The following is a 27,307-nucleotide window of genomic DNA, read 5'->3' on the forward strand; positions in this document are numbered from 1 at the left end:
TTGCAGAAGAGTTATTTTTGTGAAAATGTCACTGTAGCACACTGTATTGTACAGCTTATGGAGTAATGTTAAGTATACACAGCAATAATAAGATTCTGCTGCACAGTATTTTCATGTGAAATGTTCAAAAACTTATTTTTCTGTTGTAAAGAAGTTCTACAATCGAACAAAACATTATTTTCCTCGTTCCACTTCATTACCAGTCATGACGCACATGCTGCGTCAAACGGCACCGAAGGCGAAAAGCTCATCAGTAATGCCGCTGATGCAGCATGTGCGTCATGCACATAAATAATACTGAAATAATTAAAATAATAATTAAAATGCATAAAGACACAGAAATGAACTCCTTTAAACAAAAAAAGTATCACGGTACCACGGTAATGGTTGCCGATATCCGAGCGGCCCCGGACGTGTTGAGAATCCCTAACTTGTTAAGGCTGACAATATGACTAACTAAGAAATTCATTTCTTGTGGTTTTATTTATTTATTTATTTATTTATTTATTTATTTATGTGTTCAAGAAAGGTGTTTTCTTTGCTGTTTCCTCAACAAAACCAAGAAATCTAGAATAAATACAAAAATGCAAGTATAATACATTCAGAGCACAAAAGAACAAGTCTAATTTTACATTTCCACTTAAAATATAAAAGCACTCAAATTCTCCCTTCTTTAATACGTGAATATATTATACAGAGTATCTTCTATTATTGAAACGTTTTAAAACACTAAGCTTTTCTCTGTAATTAAATATGCAGCAAAAACTTTGTCTACTTTTCTCAAAACTGTCTTGATACGCACCTCTATCCTCTTGGCAGCCTCCTCTATAGCCTTGTCCATGGCGGACAGCTCATCCTCCAGCATCTCCTCGATCCTCTCCACCGAGTCTCCCTTGATGGCGCCGCTCAGCTTGGCCACCATGTCCGCTACTTCCACCACCCTGGTCTTGACAGTCGTGACATTATCAGGAACTTGGTTCGCCTTGTCTGTGTCCTTCAGGTTCGCCAGGAGGGTCAGCGACTCGTTTCCCACCACCTTGCACATGTCTGCGATATCTGCAAGCACAAGTCTCTGTAGAATATTCTGCCACATACTAGTTATAATAACCACATCGCTCACTCTTCTAGATATTGTCGTTCCATTAACAAACTAACTCTTACAAGTGAAATTCTCCAGATTCTTTGGCATTAAGACTGGTGACCACCCACTCTTTTCAACTGTGTTCTTTGATGATGATGATGATGATGATGATGTTTACGTCATCGGCCCCTAATGGTACGAAATGAGACAAAATGCAATGGTAATTTAAAAGTACAAAATTCATCCACTGACCAGAATTCAAAACGTGACGAAGAATGAATGGATGAATATGCGTTTAAAACGAACAGTGGATCCGACCCACAATGCCTCACGTTCCCAGAAACAATATTACTGACCAAAGCACAATCCTGAATCTATGATGCTCGTTGTCTAAAGGGGTTCAATATTCAGGTCAATGGTAGCTCATAATTCACTTATCGCTAGTAAAGTAGAATCATGATATTTCTCAAGTTGCGGTACTAATCAAAGGTAGCGTAAACTCATGGCGTTCAAAACATTATAGTACTACTCACAAGTATTGTATGCAGACCTATGATGTTTCTCACATAATGGCGCCACTCGTAGGCAACGCAAACACATGGTGCACCTCACATAGATATACTAATCACAAGAACTCTTACTATCCCGTGGTGTTCCTCACCTAGCGAGTATAAATCACAGGCAATGCAGACTAACAGTGTCACTCATATAGTGGTACTAATCGCAGGCAATGCCCAGACCCGTGGTGTTTCTCACATAATGGTACATGTCACCGGTTGGTGGGACGGAGAATTGGAACTACAGTGTATTTAGAAATATAAATTTTAAAGTTTTTGTGTAACTGAAATATGTTTGTAAATTTTTTAAAATATGGAAACATCACGATGATATTGAACTGTATGAACATTGCAACATGCAAAAGTGTTTTGAAGTGATTTTTGTTTAAAAAGGTAGTTTTTATGTAATCTGATGTAAAATTTGTAAGGTGATTTATTTTGGAGCATCCTGTACCTGTACTGCAAGCGCGGTTTCCTATGATGAAATTTTGGTGTTGTAATCGTAATGTTCCAGAACTTGTGCAATTGCTAACGATGTTAAAATGACCATATATGGTCACGAGATTTCCTATTGGCAAAAAGGTCCAGGAATCTAGGGTAAGTTTGATCTTATTGTTTGATTGTAATCGGGCCATTTCCGGCCTTGTGGCCGGCTTCGAATAATGATGCGTGAGCTCGGCGTCAATTTCCATCCGACCGCCCAAGCGAGCGTTCGTGCTCGAGGGCTACTACCCTCGGGAGCTCCATCTTTCCGAGGTATGTGTTATTTCAGTGTTTTGCAAAGTTAATCTCAATGTTTTCTGGTTTCGTTTCATTTAGTTTAATTGCTTTTGTGTTTCATTATTTCTTTGCTTAATGTCATTTTAAAAGTTTAATTTAATGTGTCCGAGTTTACCCTAGGTTCCAATTGCCGTAGTTTCTATTCTTTCATCCATTAAATACTTTCGCTTTAAACTATACCTTTAAGGTAGCATCACCTTCTTGTTAAATCACATTTTATGTTAAGTTACTTAAGTATGTCTTGTTTCCATGTCGTGGAACTGTATTTTGTAAAACCTTCTTGTCATTTTTAATATAGTTGAGCTAGAGGGTGTTTCTTGTAAGTCTTTTCTCCCCCATAATAACGTTATACGTTTCCATGGACCTCAGTAGGGCTTCCCAGCACGTTCCACGATCCTGTCTTAGTTGTCATTTTTAGGCCTGTAAGTGTTCCGTTTTGGTTTATATGAATTCTCCGCCACTGCGTCATTTTCCTATCTCATCATTATTATTACTCTCTCTTCATCATTATTATTATTACTTTTTTTTTTTTTTTTTTTTTTTTTTTGCTAGTTGCTTTACGTCGCACCGACACAGATAGGTCTTATGGCGACGATGGGATGGGAAAGGCCTAGGAGTTGGAAGGAAGCGGCCGTGGCCTTAATTAAGGTACAGCCCCAGCATTTGCCTGGTGTGAAAATGGGAAACCACGGAAAACCATTTTCAGGGCTGCCGATAGTGGGATTCGAACCTACTATCTCCCGGATGCAAGCTCACAGCCGCGCGCCTCTACGCGCACGGCCAACTCGCCTGGTATTATTACTCTTATATTACTTTCTATTATTATTTTTATTTTATTATTATGTTATTTACTATTTCTATTATGATCATTATTTATGTGTAACTGTAGTTGTTCCCAAACAGCGGTTACATGTGATATCAGAGCGTGTGTTATGTAAGGAGTGAAGACTTACAATGATCATTCTCGGCTAACTTTTCTAAAATTAATTTTAAATCTTTTAAGTTTGAATTTAGGTTGTAAGTGTTCCGTGTGTATTCGTAATTCCCGGTTCTTGTTTTCATGATTCTTGCGCGAGTTTATCTCACCACGTGTTTTTCGTTCCGCGACGTGCAGTGTTACTGTCACTATTTGTAACAAGTTTTTGGTTTCGTTAATTTCAATAAATTTTCCTGTGTGGCAAGATTTCGCTTGACCCTGTGTTTTGTAGCAAAGTGATATCTTCACATTTCGTGTGCTGTGTTCGCTTTCCGAAAGTCTTCTTTGATAAATTTCAATATGTTTGATTATGTCTAGTTTTCTTCCATTTGTGTTCCGATTGTAACATTTGTATAATTTCCGGTTGTTTTAAACTACGTCGTGATATCATGCTAAGTATTGTCTCGATAGTGTATTTGGTACTGTACTCCCGTGTTTGAATTCATGTTTATCTCTTGAACAGCTGATGTGTCTTGAAAACAGCTGAGCGTTTGACCCATTGCGAAGTGTACACACCCTACATTCTAAGTTATCGAGTGTCCGTTCTGTTTGTTTTCTTTCTAGATCACGTAAATTGTAGTGTGAATTGTCAGAGTGATCATTGTGTTCTGGTTAAATTTTAGCACGGAGTTTCCTTAGTTTTTCTGTAATTTCTCTTTTGGTAATTTTTCGACAACAATTTTAAGGTTATGTTGTGAATTTTCGTCTATTTCTTCGAGTGTTTTCCTGTTCGTAAATCTCGTGTTTCCGCAAATTATTTTCTAAATTTTGTTTCTTGTCGCCTGGTATGTTATATTTGGTACTATTCTACGTGTGTGATCTTCTAAAGTAATTTTTACGTTGTATGTTAGCTCAGTATATATTTAAATTTCCGGTCATGTGTTGTTTTTGGTCTTTTGCTGGATCTGGGTTCGTTTCCAAGTAGGTATGGGACTATTTTGGTGATTAGTTTCCCAACTACCTGCTAATTTCGAAAGTTTCCTAGTTTGTTTGCTTTTCCATCGTGTAAGTGTCTGTTTTTTTGTCACGTATATTTATTTACCCGTGTATTCCTATATTTGCTAGGGAGGGTTCTATGAGGACTTGGATAGGCTCATAGGGTGACACGTGTTCACCATATCTTTAGACCAGGTAATGCTGAGGCTCATTTTGGGCAAAATTGACGGGTTACAGATCTGCACTTGTGCTCGTGACATGTTCGAAATCTAGTGTATCTGGTATGAGATTCCTCGTAATCTTTTTCTTGGTATTAGGTGCATAGATGGAAAATGATGTCCCTTGTTATTGTAGAGTGATTGCTCGGAAGATTTTCTGCAAATGTTCATTTTGGTGTTCTTACGCTGAGCTATAAATTATTGTTAAATTCTTACGTCTGCAGATGATCAAGATTTAATTTTCTGTTAGTTTAAATTTGTCACTAGCGAAATTTTGAAGGTATCGTGATTTAGCTAAGCCATTCAGTTAATTTTTCTGCTTGTTTTGTCTTGTTCGATTTTATCGATATTAAAAATTCCTTGCATTACGGGTTCGTGTCTTCTAAATTTATGTACTCAGTATGGGATTCTGTAGTCTGAGTACGGTTCTAAATTTGTAGCTGTGCTGTATCTGTCCTACGATTTTTGAATATAATTGTGCCTTTGGTAGGCATATGTGTGTGTGTACTGAGACTTGGAGTTAAGGTGCTGAGAGGCCGTTCCTCTTCTAGGAGTACGATATTGGCCCTAAGAGTCTCATTGTCGTGTGATAAGTTCAAGTGTACTTGAGGTCATGTTCTGATGTTCTGTCCTTTTATTTTGTGGGTACTTCTTGATGTGTCATCGCACGTGTGTGTGTGTGTGTGTGTATGTATGTGTACTGTGTTTGTATGTCATGTGATGAGAATCAGTATTGAGGTTGTCTGTGCCTTTTACCATTCGTCGGTTATGCTGATTCAGTGATCGTCGCACTTGTTTTGGTATTTAAAGATAAAAATTTCATTGTTCCGTATTGAAATTATTAACATTAAAAATTAAATGATTGAAGTTCAACCAATTCAATACATAAAAGAAAGAAATGTAGTAATTACATTCTTATTTAAATGGGACCGGTTTCGACCCTAGTCCAGGTCATCGTCAGCCGTAAAAACAAGTAGGCAAAATCACACAATGTTTATGAATATTGGAGAAATGGGTCAGTTTCACACTCTGTCAGGCACAAAGTCACAACACTATCAAATAATATATGAAGATTATAAATAAACTTGAAGTCGCAGACGAATAGATTTGTAGAAGCAAACCGCCAGTTCCCGGTGATCAGCGCGGCACATTCAAGGTAAATCTATCTAAAACAACTCTGAGTGATGCTGAAAACTCAATTCTTTCAAAGGGCTTCAAACACAATTGGCCCAATCTCAACACTTTCAATGTAGCCACCAATTTAATTATTGAATCTGAAATAGCCATTAACAAAATGCCAACAGATGTACAAGATGAAATCAGATATGAAGTAAAAAGGAAACTCGAAAAAGTCTTCATTAACAATAACAAAAACACTTCTCTTAATAATTATAATAATAATAATAATAATAATAATAATAATAATATTAATAATTTAATTAAAGATAATAAAATCATTTCAGATCTTAAAAAGAAAATCAATGTACCCTAGTATTCCAATTTCAAAATTATTCCCCATTATAAACAACAACCTAAACAAATTCAGTAACCTAAGTAAACTTGAAATTCAAGACTTCATGTCTATTTTAATATTAGTTCTCAACAATAATTATTTTACCTTTGACAACACCATTTATCAACAAGATGGCTTGTCTATGGGCTCACCAGCTTCTGGCATTCTTGCTGAAATTTACCTTGACTTCTTAGAAAACACTAAAATGAATAATAATAATAATTTCTCCAACATCCTCTTTTGGGCGAGATATGTCGACGACACATTAGTAATATTAAATGAGGAATCAACCAACGCAGCCTCTACACTTCTTCATCTCAACAACTTAGACTCTAACATTAAATTCACCCTCGAATCAGAACACAACCAAACTCTTAATTTTCTAGACCTAACTATTACTAGACATCCTTCCTCTTTATCTTACAAAATTTTCAGAAAACCAACCCAAACAGCAACTACAATAAGACAAGATTCTTCGCACCCCCAAGCTCATAAACGTGCTACTTATAACAGCTTAATTTTTCGTGCCTTCAACACCCCTATGTCCAAAAAAGATTTAAATAATGAATTAAACACCATCCGCAACATTGCTAAATTTAATGGCTTTAACAACTCCTTCATTAACCGCATCATCAACAAATTCAAACACCGTCCAAAAACCACTTTATCTAAAGACACAATAAAATCAACTGCTTTTTCCACCTTCACTTTCAAATGCAACAACTGCAATTCCTCCTACGTCGGACAAACTGGCCGCAACTTCAATATCAGGTACTCTGAACATGTCAACGCCATTAAATACAACAGATTCTCTGCCATAGGACAGCACATACAAGACTCCAAGCATAGTTTCACCAGTATTAACAATGACATGAATATACTTAAAATCATTAACAAAGGCCCCCTCTTAAACATTACTGAAAATTGCTTTATCCACCTTGACCAGTACTTCAACCCTAATTTCAATTTAAACGACATTTCTGAAAAACCCAATATCCTTTTTGACTTCCTAATTCTTCTTCTCAAAAATTCCAAATTCCAAAACCCCAATTCTATTTTCCATGCCTTACAAAGTTTCCACCCACATTTTCTACCTCCAATAACCCACCCTCCTAACCCACCCTAAACTACCCCTCCTTCATTTTCCCTATCTTATCCTTCCTCAATACCATCTAACTTCAATCTCTTTTATTTTTTTCTCTTTTTTCACTATCACTCTTCCTCTGTTAATGTATTCTACCTTCTCTATTTATTAAAAAAAACAACACCCAATCGACCTTCATTTTGTTTCTCCTCTTTCAAATTTTAACTCTTGTCTTGCGCCAACTTCGACTACTTCAATCATTGCAAGTCATAAAAATCATTGCTATCCGTATTGAAGATACTGAATGTAGGATGCTAAAAGGTTAGTTTTTTCCACCTATTCAATACATATAAATTTTATAAATTAGGAATTTATTATTGATTCCACTTGAGACATGTTTCGCCCTTCATTGAGGGCATCATCAGTCAAAAACAATACAACACCCAACACAAGCAAATAACATTCATCACATTAACAAATAGGCATCAATATTATCCGCGTAACTTTCGGTTCCTTATACCCCCCCCCCCCCCCCTCTTTTTATAAACCAACACTACATCAACCTGCACTCCCAATACACAACAAGCTCGCCCCTCCACTCTACCTTCCTCTATTCTGACAGCTCACCTTTGCGCATGACTCCGCCCATGCCCCTCCCCCCCAAAAGCTCTCCACCCCTCCCGCCGCCATTGCTAACCGCATGTGCGTATTACCGACTGAGCCGCCTCCTTAGTCCACCAATACTCATCATCAATCACCTCTCAGCGACACATCAGGTATGTAACATAACATTCACTCTTCATTACTTACCATAAACCTTTCTTACACACTAATTAATACTATTAACATCTCAATTACAGATAACTTCCACTGCATACAATACAACTTTCAACAACACGCCGGAACCCAGCGCACATCGGCACAAATATGGCGTGCCACTACGGCTCCTCTTCGCAGTCAGAATGAGAAGATGCCTCACCCCAGCTTTAACGCTCTGACTCTGCAGTTGCCGCATACATTCTAATCTCTCCACAGCAGTTCACAACACAAGCAACTCTATTCTTTCTCACCAGACCAGAAAAGAACAATAACTTCATCCCGAAGTCCACCATACTTTATTCCACGGAACAATATCAATTTATCTCACCGGCATTTCACACCGATGTCTTCACATCACATTCGATGCTACAGAAGTCAACTAAAAGAATAAGCGAAAGTTTCAACCCGCAACATTTTCATAATTAGCAATTACCCATATAACTAGCAATTGCCCACTAATAACTGTCACCATTGTTGCCGTTCAAACGCACGGAATACCCATGAATCTCCATCCACACTGACCAGTCTCCGTACCGATCTCGGCACTGCAACTGAAAAACTTCCAGCTTGATGCCTATAAAACCTCATTTGGCTATGAAATATTTCCCTACCCCCGGTGATTTTAACTAAATTAAACTGCTCTACATATTTCTGAAATGTCAACACTAATTCCTTCTTCCAACCTCTAAAACATCAGGACGCACTTGGTACTAAAAATTTTTTTTTATCCTTGCACACCAGCTGCTCTTTTGTAATTATGTATATATTTGTAAATTCTCAACTATTCAATTAGATAATGTAATTACTATATAGTTACCAACTATTGACATTAGTTTCTATTACAAACATTTATGCTGAATGTTATAATGTAAAAATATTTTTAAAACTTTATCTCAACTGTTCAATTGAACAATGTAAATACTGTATAGTTACCAACCTTTGACATTAATTTTTGGTTACAAACATTGACGCCGAACACTACACCTTTTCTCCCTTAATTGTTTTAATGTAAATATTTTTTAACTTTTTACTTCCCTATGATTGCGTCAACTGTTTCTCCAGAGCACCACTGCCGAACTCTACTATGTTAATTTTAGGCATTGGTGCTGACTTTTCATCTATAAACCTATATGTTCAACCATCACTTTTGTACAACTATTTCCCATACTTAATTTTTGTAATTGTATTAATAATATGTATTAATTTGTACTGTCAACTACTAACCAGTTACCTGATTTTTTACCTTGAGGTGATATTTTGACTGATGATGCCCTCAATGAAGGGCGAAACATGTCTCAAGTGGAATCAATAATAAATTCCTAATTTATAAAATTTACATGTATTGAATAAGTGGAAAAAACTAACCTTTTAGCATCCTACATTCAGTATCTTCAATACGGATAGCAATGATTTTTATGACTTGCAATGTCAAAGCCAACCAGGCTACAGTGAAAACCAACAAATACCTAAACCTCAAGGTAAAAATCGGCAAAATTTCAAAAGACATTAATTTCCTTAAAGAATGTGTTAAGCTAAATTTAGTACCTAAATTCTTGAGACCACTGCAAAGGAAAAGCATTCCGTTTCAAAACTCGACTATCACCCAAAACAAAGTCAACAACATCTGGTTGAAGGACGAGATTAAACAACTATACAGGAAAAAGTCATTCTTAAATTTACAGCTTTATCAAACACATTTAACCCTTGCACAACACTTATCCCCTCTTGAATGGCAATCTTTCCTAAGACATACTGACAATAAATTAACCAACGTACTAGAAAAGAAACAGGACACATTAAACCTCAAACTAGCCCATCTGAAGGGAACCAAACCAAGCACATCAAACCACAATAAGAACAATAATACTACATCCATTATTTCAAACAACACCCCTACTACCATCAATTTGTCTGACACCACCTTCTCTGACATAGAAATGAACCTCCTAAACAGAGGCCTAAAACACAATTGGCCTAACCCCAATACTATCGATGACCTAACCACCACTATTGCAGAATTAGAATCCAACATTAGTAAACAGATCACCACAGAGAAACAAAATGACGTCAGACACGAAATAAAAAAGAAACTGCCCTCCCTAGTTAATGAGTTAAAAACCAACAAAAACACTACCCTCTCAAAACAAATCCATGCTTTAAAGACCAAAATAAACACCAACAACGTTATAGTAACAAAAGCCGACAAAGGTAACACAACTGTACTCATGAACAAACAGGACTACATCAAAAAAACTGAAGAATTCTTTTCCAACACAACCTACACCACCATCAACAAGGATCCTATACCAAAAGTACAACGCAACTTGAAAACCCTTCTCAAAAATTCAACTTTCCTCTTAAATGACCATGAAATCTTTAAACTAGTCAACATGAATCCAACTTTACCCACAGCCAAGTCCTTACCCAAAACCCACGAAAAAGACATCCCCATCCGACCAATTATCAACAGTAGAGGCAGTCCAACATACAAAACTTCAAGATTTCTACACTACTTTCTCAAAAAACACTACAAATTCAACAACAAATACCCCATTAAGAACTCAATTGACCTATGTCAAACCCTGAATAAATTTACACTGCAACCAAACCACATTCTATGTTCCTTTGACATCACCAACATGTATCCGAATATCCCAGTTCTCGAAACCATCAACATCATAAAAAACAACCTCTCCAAACACAGTGGACTAAGCAAAATAGAAATTGATGAGTTCATTAAAATATTAACCTTTATTTTGAACAATAATTACTTCACGTTCAACAACAAGATTTACCATCAAAAGGGCTTAGCTATGGGAGACCCTATTTCTGGCATTCTAGCGAACATCTATATGGACAACTTAGAACACAATAAAATTATAAATTCCATCAATGGTATTCATCTTTGGCTCCGCTATGTCGACGACACACTAGTAATCATCGATAAACAGTGCAACAACAGCGACAACATCCTCACATTCCTAAACACTTTAGACAACAACATAAAATTCACAAAAGAAGATGAGGACAACGGCTCCATCAATTTTTTAGACATCAACATCACACGAATGGACAACGCATTTGAGTTTCGAATACACAGAAAACCCTCCTTCACCCCACTAACAATAAACAATAATTCCTTACACCCAAACTCCCATAAACAAGCCCCTTACTACAGTTTAATATACAGAGCTTTAAAAATTCCCCTTTCACCTACCAATCTGAAAAAAGAACTTGATTACATAACAGATATTGCCAAGTTCAATGGCTTCAACACCAACATGATCAACAAGATCATCAACAAAGTAAAACTAAAATTAACAACTAATCTTTCCCCAACAAAACCCAATAAACACAAATACGCAACTTTCACATACACTAATCCAGTCATCCACCAGATAGCCAACCCCCTAAAAAAGCACGAAGTCAACATTGCTTTCAAAACGCAGAACACGAACAAGAACATATTTTTCAACCAGAACTCTGTCAACCCAAGAAGAAACCACTACGCGGGCTCAGGTATTTACAGACTCACCTGTTCACAATGCAACTCCTCGTACATCGGACAAACTGGCCGAAGCTTCCAAACCCGTTATTTAGAACACTACAATGCCCAAAAACATAATAAATTTTCCGCAATGAGCACCCACATGAGGGACACTGGCCACCACTTCACCACAATAGAACAAGACTTAACAATCCTAAAAAAAGTCGAGAAAGGCAAACTAATGACTGAATATGAGAACCTATACATCTATCTAGACCAACACTTCAACAAAGATAAAAACCTCAACGAGATAATAGATTTAAAAAACCCCCTTTATGAACAAATTCCCACCTTACTACAAAAAATAAATTTTCAAGGCAACAACTTGTCTAAAATCTTCAATACCACATTAACTGACTCACCCAGCATGTCGACAATTACCCCCCTACCCCCCACCTCCCCCTTTCCGACCAATTCCCCCACACACAACGACAGCAAGCCCACACATCCTCCCACCCAAGCACCTCCCCCTCCACCACGACCCCACCGATACAACACGAGAAATAATAACCACGCGACCTTCAAAAACAATACAACACCCAACACAAGCAAATAACATTCATCACATTAACAAATAGGCATCAATATTATCCGCGTAACTTTCGGTTCCTTATAACCCCCCCCTCTTTTTATAAACCAACACTACATCAACCTGCACTCCCAATACACAACAAGCTCGCCCCTCCACTCTACCTTCCTCTATTCTGACAGCTCACCTTTGCGCATGACTCCGCCCATGCCCCTCCCCCCCAAAAGCTCTCCACCCCTCCCGCCGCCATTGCTAACCGCATGTGCGTATTACCGACTGAGCCGCCTCCTTAGTCCACCAATACTCATCATCAATCACCTCTCAGCGACACATCAGGTATGTAACATAACATTCACTCTTCATTACTTACCATAAACCTTTCTTACACACTAATTAATACTATTAACATCTCAATTACAGATAACTTCCACTGCATACAATACAACTTTCAACAACACGCCGGAACCCAGCGCACATCGGCACAAATATGGCGTGCCACTACGGCTCCTCTTCGCAGTCAGAATGAGAAGATGCCTCACCCCAGCTTTAACGCTCTGACTCTGCAGTTGCCGCATACATTCTAATCTCTCCACAGCAGTTCACAACACAAGCAACTCTATTCTTTCTCACCAGACCAGAAAAGAACAATAACTTCATCCCGAAGTCCGCCATACTTTATTCCACGCAACAATATCAATTTATCTCACCGGCATTTCACACCGATGTCTTCACATCGCATTCGATGCTACAGAAGTCAACTAAAAGAATAAGCAAAAGTTTCAACCCGCAACATTTTCATAATTAGCAATTACCCATATAACTAGCAATTACCCACTAATAACTGTCACCATTGTTGCCGTTCAAACGCACGGAATACCCATGAATCTCCATCCACACTGACCAGTCTCCGTACCGATCTCGGCACTGCAACTGAAAAACTTGCAGCTTGATGCCTATAAAACCTCATTTGGCTATGAAATATTTCCCTACCCCCGGTGATTTTAACTAAATTAAACTGCTCTACATATTTCTGAAATGTCAACACTAATTCCTTCTTCCAACCTCTAAAACATCAGGACGCACTTGGTACTAAAAAATTTTTTTTATCCTTGCACACCAGCTGCTCTTTTGTAATTATGTATATATTTGTAAATTCTCAACTATTCAATTAGATAATGTAATTACTATATAGTTACCAACTATTGACATTAGTTTCTATTACAAACATTTATGCTGAATGTTATAATGTAAAAATATTTTTAAAACTTTATCTCAACTGTTCAATTGAACAATGTAAATACTGTATAGTTACCAACCTTTGACATTAATTTTTGGTTACAAACATTGACGCCGAACACTACATCTTTTCTCCCTTAATTGTTTTAATGTAAATATTTTTTAACTTTTTACTTCCCTATGATTGCGTCAACTGTTTCTCCAGAGCACCACTGCCGAACTCTACTATGTTAATTTTAGGCATTGGTGCTGACTTTTCATCTATAAACCTATATGTTCAACCATCACTTTTGTACAACTATTTCCCATACTTAATTTTTGTAATTGTATTAATAATATGTATTAATTTGTACTGTCAACTACTAACCAGTTACCTGATTTTTTACCTTGAGGTGATATTTTGACTGATGATGCCCTCAATGAAGGGCGAAACATGTCTCAAGTGGAATCAATAATAAATTCCTAATTTATAAAATTTATATGTATTGAATAGGTGGAAAAAACTAACCTTTTAGCATCCTACTTCAATCATGTCCTAATAATTTTTTCAATTTAAAAAATAGCGCACTATGCATATAAGTTTTCATTTGTTTTCCGATATTGCGCTTTTTACTACATTTTTTTCTCTTCACAATTGTTTTTTCAAGTCAACTGTTTTCCAAGAACTTAGCAGGAGCACAAGTTCTCATACAATTATACTGATTTGCGTCGTATATTTTTTATATACGTACTTAACTTCCCGCAACTGAGACAAATATTGGACCTTCAAGACATTCTCCACTCTACTTTGGCGTTCGAGACCGCAGCGCATGACCTTGAATGTGCCGCGCTGATCACCGGGAACTGGCGGTTTGCTTCTACAAATCTATTCGTCTGCGACTTCAAGTTTATTTATAATCTTCATATATTATTTGATACTGTTGTGACTTTGTGCCTGACAGAGTGTGAAACTGATCCATTTCTCCAATATTCATAAACATTGTGTGATTTCGCCTACTTGTTTTTACGGCTGACGATGACCTGGACTAGGGTCGAAACCGGTCCCATTTAAATAAGAATGTAATTACTACATTTCTTTCTTTTATGTATTGAATTGGTTGAACTTCAATCATTTAATTTTTAATCTTGTTTTGGTAGTTTGATGTTGTCTGTGTGTATGTCGAAGGACAGATAAGCTTGGTAGTCTTGTGTGTCGTGCGGTTATCTGGTAATCTCTGGTATGAAGGTTGTACTTGTACCTTTTTATTTCTTATATCAGTGAGTAGGATTTCTGCATGTGCACTCTTGCATCGACATTGTTTTTTCATTTTTGAGTTCCTGTTGTTAAAGTAATATGATTTTGATTTGATATTCCTGGCTTAATTGCACCTTAATTTGACTGGTGTGACACATAATACGTAATGTGAGTTTATCTATGTAAAAATTTCATGAGTACATGACATGGTAATAAATAGTGACTTACTAACCTCAATTCATTGAAAGTGGTTACAAGCCAACGTAATTAATTATTTCTCGGTTTTGAGTTCCCTTGTAACATTCTAAATTCTTCCTTTTATTTGTTTCGTTCTGTTCCTTAATGTTGGGTGATTAAGAATGCACACAGTAACTTAATTTGGTAGTTATAAGGAATTAGTTGTAAGCAAATTTTAATTAATTGGCGCGCACCATTTTACGGGTTCTGTAGTTAATAATTTAGTTAAGTCACTTTAGTTGTAATGGGAAGGGTTATTTATAATCATGTTAGATATAATTTAATGTAATGTCTGTTGGGGTAAGTTTAGAAGTTTATTCATGATTAGTTAGGGATTTTATAATGTTTTTGGCACTAGGGTAAACTCTGGCAAATTTTCTTTTAGTTTTTTTTAATTTTCCTAAATTTTGAAATTCTGAAATAGCACTTGCCAGGAGGGCTGGGGTTTCCCAGAAACATGAGAGGGAATATCCCTAAGGAGGCTTGTTATTGTTAATGAAAAAACACCAAAATTCCACCCTCGAAACTCAAGGCTCCTTTTAAAGTCATCAATAGTTCAGGCCAGTGGTCTCATTTCTTCAATTCCAAATTTCTGCTGCGTATGTTTATGTTCCAGTTACTATGCCACTGACTTTTCAACCTGGGATATCTATTTGGAGTCTGCAACCCACCTATTGGCCACTAATATGGAAAGGTGTTTAATGGTGGCAGTAGTCTGTGCTGTGCCACCTACCTTCGCCAGTTATGGACCTGTTCACTAAGTTGGGTGGGCTGTGCTGAGGCTGTAAGTGAGCAATGGTTGGACTGCAATAGGGATGGAGACGTTGGCAACGGCCACGGTCAGTGCCTTCGTTTGACAGCGATACCCACGCTCTGTCTTTGATTGTATGGACGTTCCTGAACAGAACGATAAGAAATTGTGGTGTGGTGCAATTTGTGGCGTTGTGAAAATATTCAGATCTCCATTAAGCCTCCCTTTTAAGTTCATTTAAATTTTGTTATTTTCGGTAATCTTTTGTCGAGCGGAGCTCGACGTTGGGAGGAGGAGAATGTCACCAGTTGGTGGGACGGAGAATTGGAACTACAGTGTATTTAGAAATATAAATTTTAAAGTTTTTGTGTAACTGAAATATGTTTGTAAATTTTTTTAAAATATGGAAACATCACGATGATTTTGAACTGTATGAACATTGCAACATGCAAAAATGTTTTGAAGTGATTTTTGTTTAAAAAGGTAGTTTTTATGTAATCTGATGTAAAATTTGTAAGGTGATTTATTTTGGAGCATCCTGTACCTGTACTGCAAGCGCGGTTTCCTATGATGAAATTTTGGTGTTGTAATCGTAATGTTCCAGAACTTGTGCAATTGCTAACGATGTTAAAATGACCATATATGGTCACGAGATTTCCTATTGGCAAAAAGGTCCAGGAATCTAGGGTAAGTTTGATCTTATTGTTTGATTGTAATCGGGCCATTTCCGGCCTTGTGGCCGGCTTCGAATAATGATGCGTGAGCTCGGCGTCAATTTCCATCCGACCGCCCAAGCGAGCGTTCGTGCTCGAGGGCTACTACCCTCGGGAGCTCCATCTTTCCGAGGTATGTGTTATTTCAGTGTTTTGCAAAGTTAATCTCAATGTTTTCTGGTTTCGTTTCATTTAGTTTAATTGCTTTTGTGTTTCATTATTTCTTTGTTTAATGTCATTTTAAAAGTTTAATTTAATGTGTCCGAGTTTACCCTAGGTTCCAATTGCCGTAGTTTCTATTCTTTCATCCATTAAATACTTTCGCTTTAAACTATACCTTTAAGGTAGCATCACCTTCTTGTTAAATCACATTTTATGTTAAGTTACTTAAGTATGTTTTGTTTCCGTGTCGTGGAACTGTATTTTGTAAAACTTTCTTGTCATTTTTAATATAGTTGAGCTAGAGGGTGTTTCTTGTAAGTCTTTTCTCCCCCATAATAACGTTATACGTTTCCATAGACCTCAGTAGGGCTTCCCAGCACGTTCCACGATCCTGTCTTAGTTGTCATTTTTAGGCCTGTAAGTGTTCCGTTTTGGTTTATATGAATTCTCCGCCACTGCGTCATTTTCCTAACTCATTATCATTATTATCACTATCTCTTCATCATTATTATTATTACTCTTATATTACTTTCTATTATTATTCTTATTTTATTATTATGTTATTACTATATTATTGTTATTATTATTATGGTAACCGTAATTGTCCTGAATTACGGTTACAGTACAAATCACAGGCAATGTAAGCCCATGGTGTTCTCCACAGTGATACTACTTGCAAGTAAAGGCGACCCATGGTTTTCTGAGCGTGATGGTACTAATCACACGTAGTTTCATGGTTCTAATTCAATCGTCCCTTGGTCGCCTCTTTTAGTTGCCTCTTAGGACAGGCAGGGGATACCGTGGGTGTATTCTTTGTCTGAGTCTCCCAGCCACAGGGGGTCAACTGTGTTCTTTAAAAGGTCCTCTGTCAGCGGAGAAATTGACTGGTCTTTGACTGGAGAATTTCAACTGCCTTGCTTTTGCAGATGACCTCAACATTGTTCGCTTCCAGCCATGCATCTTAGTGGGTGTGCTATTTACCAAATGATAAGCCTAACTTAGCAAACTGTGGCGAAAGTCTGGCAACCAGGAATGAGTTAGCTGGAAAATTTATAATGTCCAATAACGGACCATTTATATTGGTGTTATAAATTTACTCATTCGGGACAAATATTTCAGGTTCCCTATGGGAATCAACATCTATATCAAGAAAGATGACAGCAGACTTCAGGCTTTAGAAATGAAGTTTCTAAGAAGCATGCTTCAAAAGACCAGGAAAGACAAAGCAAGAAATGAGAAGATTAGAGAACCAGCTGGAATAAATAAGTCCCTGAAGGAGACCATAACTAGGGCACGTCAAACAAATGACAGAAAGAGGAATTGCAAAACAATGGTTGCATACTGAGATTATGGGAAACAGACCTGTTGGAAGACCTAGGAGGAGATGGCTGGACCAAATGAAGGAAGATATCACATCCAAAGGAATCAACTGGGATGAAGTCCTGAAGGAGAAGTGCTACATGAATAGACTAAAATGGAGCGCGCTCGTAAACCACACCCGGGAAACTGGAGTGATTATGATTATTCTATGTTTAATTATGTAAGAGTAGAATCTCTTTTTTATTGTACCCAGTTAAATTTTTAATGCAGGTTGAACAAAGAAAGTGCCTTTTTTATTTTCCATTTCCAACGGAACGTTCACTTTGAAAATTCATTACTTTAAAAGTATTGATCTATTGGTTACCAAACTATAATGCATTTTAAAGTAACTTATTGTTGATATATACACCAAGTTTTTATTTCATCTCATATTTGGGAAAAAGGTTGTAAATTTGGTGTAATAATATTTTCCCATTACTGGGTGATCATAGAAGTTATAAAGCTCGTGAGAATGTCACGCCTGCATGCAACTGTTCATGTAATTGAGTGGTTGCAAGAGAAGAAAGCAGCGTATCGGCTGAGCAGTGTTGCCCAACTGAACTCTGTCAATGTTCTGTACGAGCTTCGCAATCAACGTGTTGTGTTTTGGAGTGAGAAAGTGGAATAAGGGAAGAACATGCTAGATAACGAAGCATCACCCGGAACTTTAAATACAAAAGGTTTCAAAAGTTGAATGCGACCCGCCATTACTACTTCGAATAAGCCCCGAGAGAGGATAAATTTCAACGACCTGGCCAGTAATCAAACTTGCGACCGTTGTATCCGAAAACCAACACGCTCCCTGTTCAGCTACGGAGTCTGACGAAGTAAAGAAAAAAATCCATAAAGCCGCACTTCTGGACGCCTGAAAAGAAACTCTAACCGATCATCAAGCACGTTTGTCCTGACGGTGAACTCGTCTGGCTCCCGCTCATTGTGAGCTTAACCCCAGAGAGTCGATGTGGCCATATGTAAAACATGAAATAGCTAAAGAGAGGAAGGTCAATGGAGGTGACGCCAAGAAACCTTGAGGTCTGTTACTCTGGAGCTATGGAAAAAATGCATTGGACACACCAAAAAAATTGAGAAACAGTATTGGCTGAAAGATGCTCTCAAGGAAGACGTCCGTACTATTGATCCTGTTATAATAAATTTAGCTGACAGTTAATCAGACAGTGATTATATTTCAAACATTAGATTTCGTGATTTATTTTTAAAGTTTGATCTCTGCAAATAGGCAATGAAAACTTGTCAATACTGTGTGATAGGAGTCACCAGTAGCTAGAAAACGTGAAGTCACAGTTAACAGTGAAGTGGCTTGTCTGATATTAGTGTTTTCGTTATTTATGAGTGGCCCAATCAACTGCAAGAGTATCTCACAGTCATGTGGAGACATCCGAGTAAAATTATGATACAAATAGTTATCAATACTGATGTCTTTAAGAATATTTAATGTCATACTCCGACCCCGCATGGTGAGTGGCTCCTGACCCCGACTTGTCAGGTTCAATCCTGGCTCAGTTCAGTAGTGTTTGAAGGTGCTCAAATACGTCAGCCTCGTGTTGGTAGATTTACTGACAGGTAAAAGAACTCCGGCACCCTGGTGTCTGTGAAAACCATAAAAGTAGTTAGTGGGACGTAAAGCAAACAACGTTACGTTAGGAAGTCTGACACGCATCACTTTCGATTACGTTTGTGTTTATTGGCAATAATTATCAGAGTAGCAGCAGTGGCACTAGCACATTTAAGCTGTTTAGAAGCCATTTTTGAATACAGCATGCAGTGTTGCACAAGAAAAGTAAGCAGCATTGTAAGCAGCTGAATGTAACTCTGGAACTAACGATTCTAGTTTTAAGAGTGTAATGTAAAAGAGAAAAAAAAATCCTTGTTTGAGGTTTAAGTAACTTCCAAATACATGACAGAAACTTCCCAGGAAATAATTCCTCCTGAAACGGTAATCCTCCGTCGTCTTAAGCAGCACAATTGCGTTTATGGATTCTGGAGAGCCCAAACCAACACGTAAGAACGAGTCTCAGCATTCTGAAAACACCCTGTCAAAATTCAAACCCAAAAACATTAAACACAAATTCAGTTGTAAAAAGGTAATAAAAGGTAACTTTGTGAGAACTACAGAGGAATAGCATTAGTGTCATTGCATGAAGATGTATGAAAAGATAATCTTACAAAAAAATCAAGAACAAGATACATTCACAATTAAGAGAAGAAAAACAAGGATTTTACCTCGAAGATCAATTATTGATGCCATATTTACAGCTAGACAAGTAGCAGAAAAGAAATGGGTATTTGGGAAAAACATTGCATTTGCATTCATAGATATACAAAAGGCTTATGACACGGTTAGAAAGGAAGAGATATGGCAAGGGGTGAATAGCTTTTTTTTTTCCTTTTTTTTTTCCTTTCAAAATGGCGCCCAGTAATGACGACGTTGTGTTTTATTCTCCGAGTAAATTAACCGTAAAATGTGATGAAAAGTGCGGAAAATGTCGAAAATTAGTGAAAATGGAATGTTGTGTGATTCATGTGATCGATGCTGGCATTATAAGTGCGGAAATTGCCCTAGAGACGTAAAAACTAATGAAAATGTTGACTGGATTTGTGAGCAGTGTGTTCGGAATGTTGTTGTTGGGGACGGCGTTGATGAAGCACCGAAAACAGTCTATGAGGAATATAAAAGTGCATTAGAAATTATAAACATTCTAAAAAAGGACAATGAGACTCTTAAAGTTGAAAATCAAGAATTAAAAGAAAGACTGCGATCGCTAGAATTTGGGACTGACCATTCTTCGAGTGATATATCGGTACAAGTAACAAACTCGAGCACGTGGTGTCAAGTAGTTCGTGGATGGCCGGCTAAGAAGAAATCTACAACTGAATTTCCGGAAATAAACATTAGAAATAGGTTTTCTGCCCTAAATAATTTAATCCTGGAAGAAAGTGATCGCGCGCGTGAAACCAAATCATCGCGATCCGTTGCCGTGCCGAGTTTAAAATTTAGGCCTAGAATTCAGATTCAAGACCCAGTTAGGCCTAAATCAGTGAAGGTAGCTGTGTTTGGTGATAGCCAAGGAAGGGGAATTGCAGGAGTGATTAACGACGAGAATATAGCAGCAACCGGAGAAATATATCCAGGAGCTTCTATCAGCAGTGTTGTGGAAAACGTAGAAGCAGCAACTAGGAACTTCGGGAGCGGCGATGCAGTGCTTATCATCGGTGGGACGAACGACGTAGCTCGCGACGACGCCAAGAATGTAAGATCACAACTTAAACATACACTAGGGAAGCTGACCCACACTAACGTTTTTGTAGTGAACGTGCCCCACAGGCATGATTTGAGTAGAGACTCGTGTGTGAACATTGAAGTGGACAAGGTCAATACAGATATTGTTAAAATTTGTAAACATTTTCGGAATACTCAGGTTATTGAATGCAGCAGTTTTGAGAGATACTGTTATACAAAACATGGCCTCCATCTAAACAATTCAGGTAAACGAAAGATAGCAAATATTGTTCTAGATTTTATTAATCTTAAGATATGTACTGTAAAACAGGCAACTCCCTTGAGTTATAATACTGACCAGGAAAACTAGTAGAAAGAGCCAGCTGTACTTCAAGCTGGCTCAGTCAACTAGAAAAAGAAACTCAGGATAGTAAGGAATTTCAAGTTACCCAATTGCAACAGTCAAGTTTTAGGGAGGAAGGGGGTCTGAGATTGCTCTTGGTAAACTGTCAAAGTGTAGTAAATAAACAATTAAAATTCGGTACATTGATGGAATCTTATGAGACTGATGTGGTGATAGGAGTGGAATCGTGGTTGAAAGAAGGGGTGGGTAATAGAGAAGTATTTCCAGAAGGGTACACAGTCTATCGTAGAGACCGAGGAGATAAAAAGGGAGGGGGGGTGTTTATTCTGGTGAAGGAAACTTACTGTTCACATGAATGGTTTATCGATGAAAGGGATGAAATATTAGGGATAAAATTAGTTTGTGATAATATGAAGGAGGTGGGAATTATAGGAACATACAGGCCTGGAAGAGAGGAAAGAGACATGGAAATCTTTGAAAAAATAATAGATTATACTCATAAAAACAATAATAATGATATGGTAATAATTGGGGGAGATCTAAATTTGCCTGAAGTTGAATGGAAAGGAGCTGCAAGTGAAGCCCATGAACAGAAACTGGCAAATAAGTTAATTTGGGAGGGAGGATTTACACAAGTAGTACAAGAACCGACTCGTCTCAATAACTTACTAGATGTATTCTTGGTTAAACCATGGGAAATTGTTGATAAAACTGAGCTAATTGAAGGAATAGGAGACCATAAGGCTGTAATAATGAATGTAGGACTCGTACCAAAAAGGCTTAATAAGAGGGTTACACAAGACAAGAAATTGTACAGAAAAACTAAAGTTGATGAATTTGGGACTTACCTTAAATCACAATTCAGTTGTTGGATAAGTGAAGGGAGTAACGTGGATACACTTTGGGCTAAATTTAAAGGAATTATTTGGGAAGGAGAGAAGAGATTTGTACCTGTTAAGAAGGGTAAAATGACCTCAGACCCTGTTTATTATACAAGGGAAATAAGAAAATTAAAAAGAAAATGCAGAATAGTAAACAGGAAAATCAAAGAGGGTAGGGAGAGTAGAAAAACTAGAAAACAGCTAATGAGGGAACTGAATAGAGTGAAAAAGGAAGCAAAAGAGAATTATATGAATGGCATACTTCAAGAGGGTAATGACCACAAAGGGAAATGGAAAAAGCTGTATTCATATATCAGGAATCAAAAAGGAAAAGGAGTCCAAATTCCTACAATGGTGGGAGAAGGGGGTGAACACTATTTAACAGATACTGAGAAAGCAAACCTATTTAGTAGGGAATTTAGAGATTCAGTAGATGATTGTCAAGAGTTGGAAACCAAAACAGAAGATAGAGAGGGAGAGAGACAGAGGGAAACAAGAAGCTTCTCATTCACAAACGAAGATATTTTCAGAGAAATCCAACTGCTTCAGCAAGGAAAAGCTGCAGGAAGTGATCAAATTACTGGGGAGGTATTAAAGACAATGGGGTGGTACATAGTGCCTTATTTAAAATTTCTCTTTGACTATGTCATAAATAATAGTGTAATACCAAAGGAATGGAAGGAATCTATAATAATACCAATTTATAAAGGAAAGGGTGATAAAAGGAAACCAGAGAACTACAGACCAATCAGCCTGACCAGTATAGTTTGTAAAATTCTGGAGAGTTTAATATCGAAGTACATCAGAGGGATATGTGATGATAAAAATTGGTTCATGAGGAGCCAGTATGGATTTAGAAAGAAATTTTCTTGTGAGGCACAACTGGTGGGATTTCAGCAGGACATATCAGATCAGTTGGATTCAGGAGGTCAGTTAGATTGCATAGCCATAGATCTTTCCAAAGCCTTTGATAGAGTGGAACATGGAATATTATTAAAGAAATTGGAGGGAATAGGATTGGACGTAAGGGTTACACGTTGGATAAAAGCATTTCTAAATTCAAGGGTTCAGAAAGTCAAAGTAGGAAATAATGTATCTCAGGAAGAGAAAGTTTGGAAGGGAATTGCACAGGGTAGTATAATCGGTCCGTTACTTTTCTTAATATACGCAAATGATTTAGGGAACAATATAACATCAAAAATAAGATTGTATGCAGATGACATAATTGTTTATAGAAAAATAAACAACATTGAGGATTGTTCAGAATTACAAAGGGACCTTGAAAGTATCCAACAATGGGTTGAAGAAAATAATATGAAGGTTAATGGAGGCAAATCAACTGTTACAACTTTTACAAACAGGAGCTTTAAAACTGAATTTGAATATACTTTGGATGAGGTAGTTATCCCAAAAGATGGCAAGTGCAAATACTTAGGTGTGAGATTTGAAAGTAATTTGCACTGGAAGGGTCATATTGATGACATTGTTGGGAAAGCATACAGATCATTACATGTCATAATGAGGCTACTTAAAGGATGCAACAAAGAATTAAAAGAAAAAAGTTACTTGAGTATGGTTCGTCCATTATTGGAATATGCAAACAGTGTTTGGGATCCTCACCAAGAATACCTAATAAAAGAAATAGATAGTGTGCAGAGGAAAGCAGCAAGATTTGTAACAGGGGATTCCAGGAGAAAGAGTAGTGTATCAGAAATGTTAAAGGAACTTGGGTGGGAAACTTTAAGTAAGAGAAGGGAGAAAACTAGACTTACAGGATTATATAGAGCCTATACAGGAGAAGCAGCATGGGGAGATATCCGTGAGAGGGTTCAGTTGGAAAATAATTATATTGGCAGGACTGACCACAAATATAAAATTAGAAGGAATTTTAGCAGAAGCGATTGGGGTAAATTTTCATTCACTGGGAAGGGTGTGAAGGAGTGGAACAGTTTACCAGGGGTAGTGTTTGATCCTTTTCCAAAATCTGTACAGATATTCAAGAAGAGAATAAACAGCAACAGAGAAAATAAATGAAGTGTTAGAGGGCATTCGACCGGTGCAGGTTATTGTAAATAAAATAAAATGTGTGTGAATAAATTAATTCCATCCCCTGGTCTAAGGAGTTTGGACAGCCAAAGTAGGGGACTGCCTGTAGGGGTGAAGTACAGTGGGGACTTCGAGGGCCCTGGGACCGCTACGGTAGCTGTGAAGGCCCTTCAGGAACTCTGAAAAGTGGTGGCAAAAGGGGCTCTGGTTAAGACGCAGCAGGTCGTTATGCTACTTAGGATCCAGAACGGGTAAAAAAAAAAAAAAAAAAAAAAGTAAATAAATAAATAAATGCAATGAAAATATTAATGTTATACCAGTTTTATAGTATCATTTGAAGCAATTCCACATACTGTACAGTATATCAGTTGACTATATTTGTAAGTAGTACAGGAGATATAATTAGAATTTTGTAAACAATATAAATTTATTAAGGATGAGCTGTGTGTTTAATAGAAAACATTGTTAGCGTAAATTGTATAATAGTGTATTATAGGAAAAATTTTCTTCTTTTGTTAATTTAATATTTAGTGCTTGACAATAATGTATTTTAGTGTACCATTTGCCACCGAGGTAGACACCTCATTTGCAAATAAAGAGATTTTGATTTGATTTGATTTGATTTGATTTGATTTGAATGGAACTGTCAAGAGAAATGTAATTCAGAATTAGAAACATGTATAACAAATGTCTGAAATGTGTTATAATAGATGGCAAAAAAATCAGAATGGTTTAGAGCAGGCAGAGGAGTTCGACAAGAAAGTGTACTTTCACCAGTGCTCTTTAATATAGTAATGGAGAACATTATCAGGAAAGTTCGCCAAGGGTCAACAGCAAATGTTATGAAAGTCACAGCATATGCAGATGATGTAGTGATATGGGGAGAAAATGAACAAAAATTGGAAGAACAACTAAATACCTGGCAGAGGGCAATTGAAGAAGCAGGCATCGAAATAAGTTTAACGAAAAGTGAGGTAATGAAAATCAGTAGATTAAAAAAAAAAAAAAAAATGGAGGATGTTACGTGTAATGGAAAAAGTAGAATCTTTTAAATACCTAGGAAGTAAGCTAAGTGGGAAAGGAAACATGAAGGAAGAAATACTGTGCATCAGACATAATTAGAAATTACCTAACAAAGCAATAATCATATTTGCCAATACTGACCTATGGACAGTAGAGTAGATTACAAGCGACAGAGATCTTGGGTAAAACAAGGAGGGACAGATCAACCCTCTCTATGGAGAGAAATGGTTCCGCCACATCAAGAGAATGGGACAAGAAATTCAACATGGAGGGATCAGGTAGGACTACAGTGATGAACGATACAATATGGGGAAAAAGAGAAGACTGGAAGAGGCTCTGTGAATGACCTGCATAAGCATAAACTCAGCCTAGCTCTAAAGTAAGAAAAGGCTTTAGAAATTGCTAAACAAATTGGAGTTTTAGATTTCACTGCTAGTAACAGAAGATTTCATGTTTGTTTTCTGCTCAATAAGTGATGAGGCCTTCCCTCTCTTATTGAAAGTTACAATATAGTTGAAACTGGGTTATTTTTTCAAGCTTTACCATCTAAATCATTGATGATAAAGTCAGAACAGTGAGCAGGATGCTAAACTGTGTCCTTGTGCATAAATTGGGCAGGTGAAAAAGAACCACCTGCAGCAATCATTCTAAATGTTTCAGCAATACTAACTTCAGACAGATGGCAAGCAAACCGGAAAGACTTTAAGACAGGGGAATTTCTGAAGGATGCGCACTAAATTTTGAAAAAAAATAAGTGTCAATTTAAAAATATCATGTTGAAATGTTTAAATTATAAAAACATGTGTAGTTAAAACAGAAAGGCTGATTTTTCATCAGATAATGTTCCTTGCCATGTCAATCAATTGAAACGGAAAAATATGAAACTCCATTTCCTAACACAACTGCAAAATTACAGTGATCAGTGAATTACCCAAGCTGATGTGATTGCACACATGGGTGAAGTTGCCCATTCATCAGATTTAGCAAAGAAAATAACTGTAGTGATGCTTCAGCTTCGGAAGAAGTACTTCCTGTGTCAGTGCTGCAAGAGCACTTAGATGTTCTTGCTCAAGTGGTAGATTCAGCAGCTATGATGACCTGAAGGAAAACTTTACAGAGCTGTAAGATTGATTTTAATTAATGCTACACCCCTAACTTATGCTGCTTGCAAAGTTTTAATACAGTGTGTTTTTTTTTTCATATGATTACAAAGACCAATGATCAATCTGTTGATGGCGGTAATGACGGATGATGATGCAGATTGTGTACATGAAACAAAGTCGCTTTATGAAGTTTTGTCTGCCACTGACAGATTTCAACAATCAGTACCACTGAAAGACTATACAACTGGACAACATACAAACTTCTTAACATGATGAAGGACAATTTAAAAAAAGATTAAGGTGAAACAAACTTCGTGATTTTCTACAGTGGAAGGAACAATATTAAGGGATAATTGCGTTTTCAAGCTGCATTCAGTAATTATGTTCAATAAATCATACCAGGCATTTTATTTTTCATTGTAGTATGGTAGTATAATATACATCACCTCAATAATGACCAGACTGAAAGACATTTTGTTGGAACAATAGTTTTCAAGAATAAAGAAACTTTCCTTCTGATAGCAAATACCAGAATCATGACTCCAGAGTCTTAGTTCTTGAGAAATCGTGCAAGAATTGGCCACCTCTGCCATGAGCTTCCTTGCCAATTTCAATACGGTGAACTCTGCTCAGCCACAAGATCCTGTCGTGCCCCTTTGAAGCGCTATAAAGACTGCTTCTTTTGGTGCCGAACCTTCTCTATTGCTGATGAACTGTTTGAGCAAGAATGTCGCAGGAATGAAGAATCTGAACAAGAGAACCGTGCAGCCCCATCCTCCCTCATACATTGGTGCAATCTTCGATAGTAGAAGCACTAAGAGCACCGAGTAACAGTTGACGACTCACAAAATGAACACCAGAAGAATGTCAAAGTTCATCAACATAGAAGAGTATTTTGCTAGATAAGGAAATTCAATGCA

The 27,307-nt window shown here is 37.2% G+C and overlaps 1 protein-coding gene across 4 annotated transcripts in view; it reads right to left on the reverse strand.

Annotated features, from left to right (window-relative positions):
* Hip1 (Huntingtin interacting protein 1) overlaps positions 1–27,307 on the reverse strand; it is a 604,867-nt gene that overhangs the window by 98,108 nt on the left and 479,452 nt on the right. For all 4 annotated transcript variants that reach the window (XM_067154583.2, XM_067154580.2, XM_067154584.2 and 1 more), the window contains one exon: positions 803–1,056. In XM_067154583.2, the coding sequence (XP_067010684.2) occupies positions 803–1,056 (254 nt within the window). The remainder of the gene's footprint in view (positions 1–802; positions 1,057–27,307) is intronic.

The sequence above is a fragment of the Anabrus simplex genome, chromosome 10 (genome assembly GCF_040414725.1).
Source record: "Anabrus simplex isolate iqAnaSimp1 chromosome 10, ASM4041472v1, whole genome shotgun sequence".
In the NCBI taxonomy this organism is placed as follows: domain Eukaryota; kingdom Metazoa; phylum Arthropoda; class Insecta; order Orthoptera; family Tettigoniidae; genus Anabrus; species Anabrus simplex.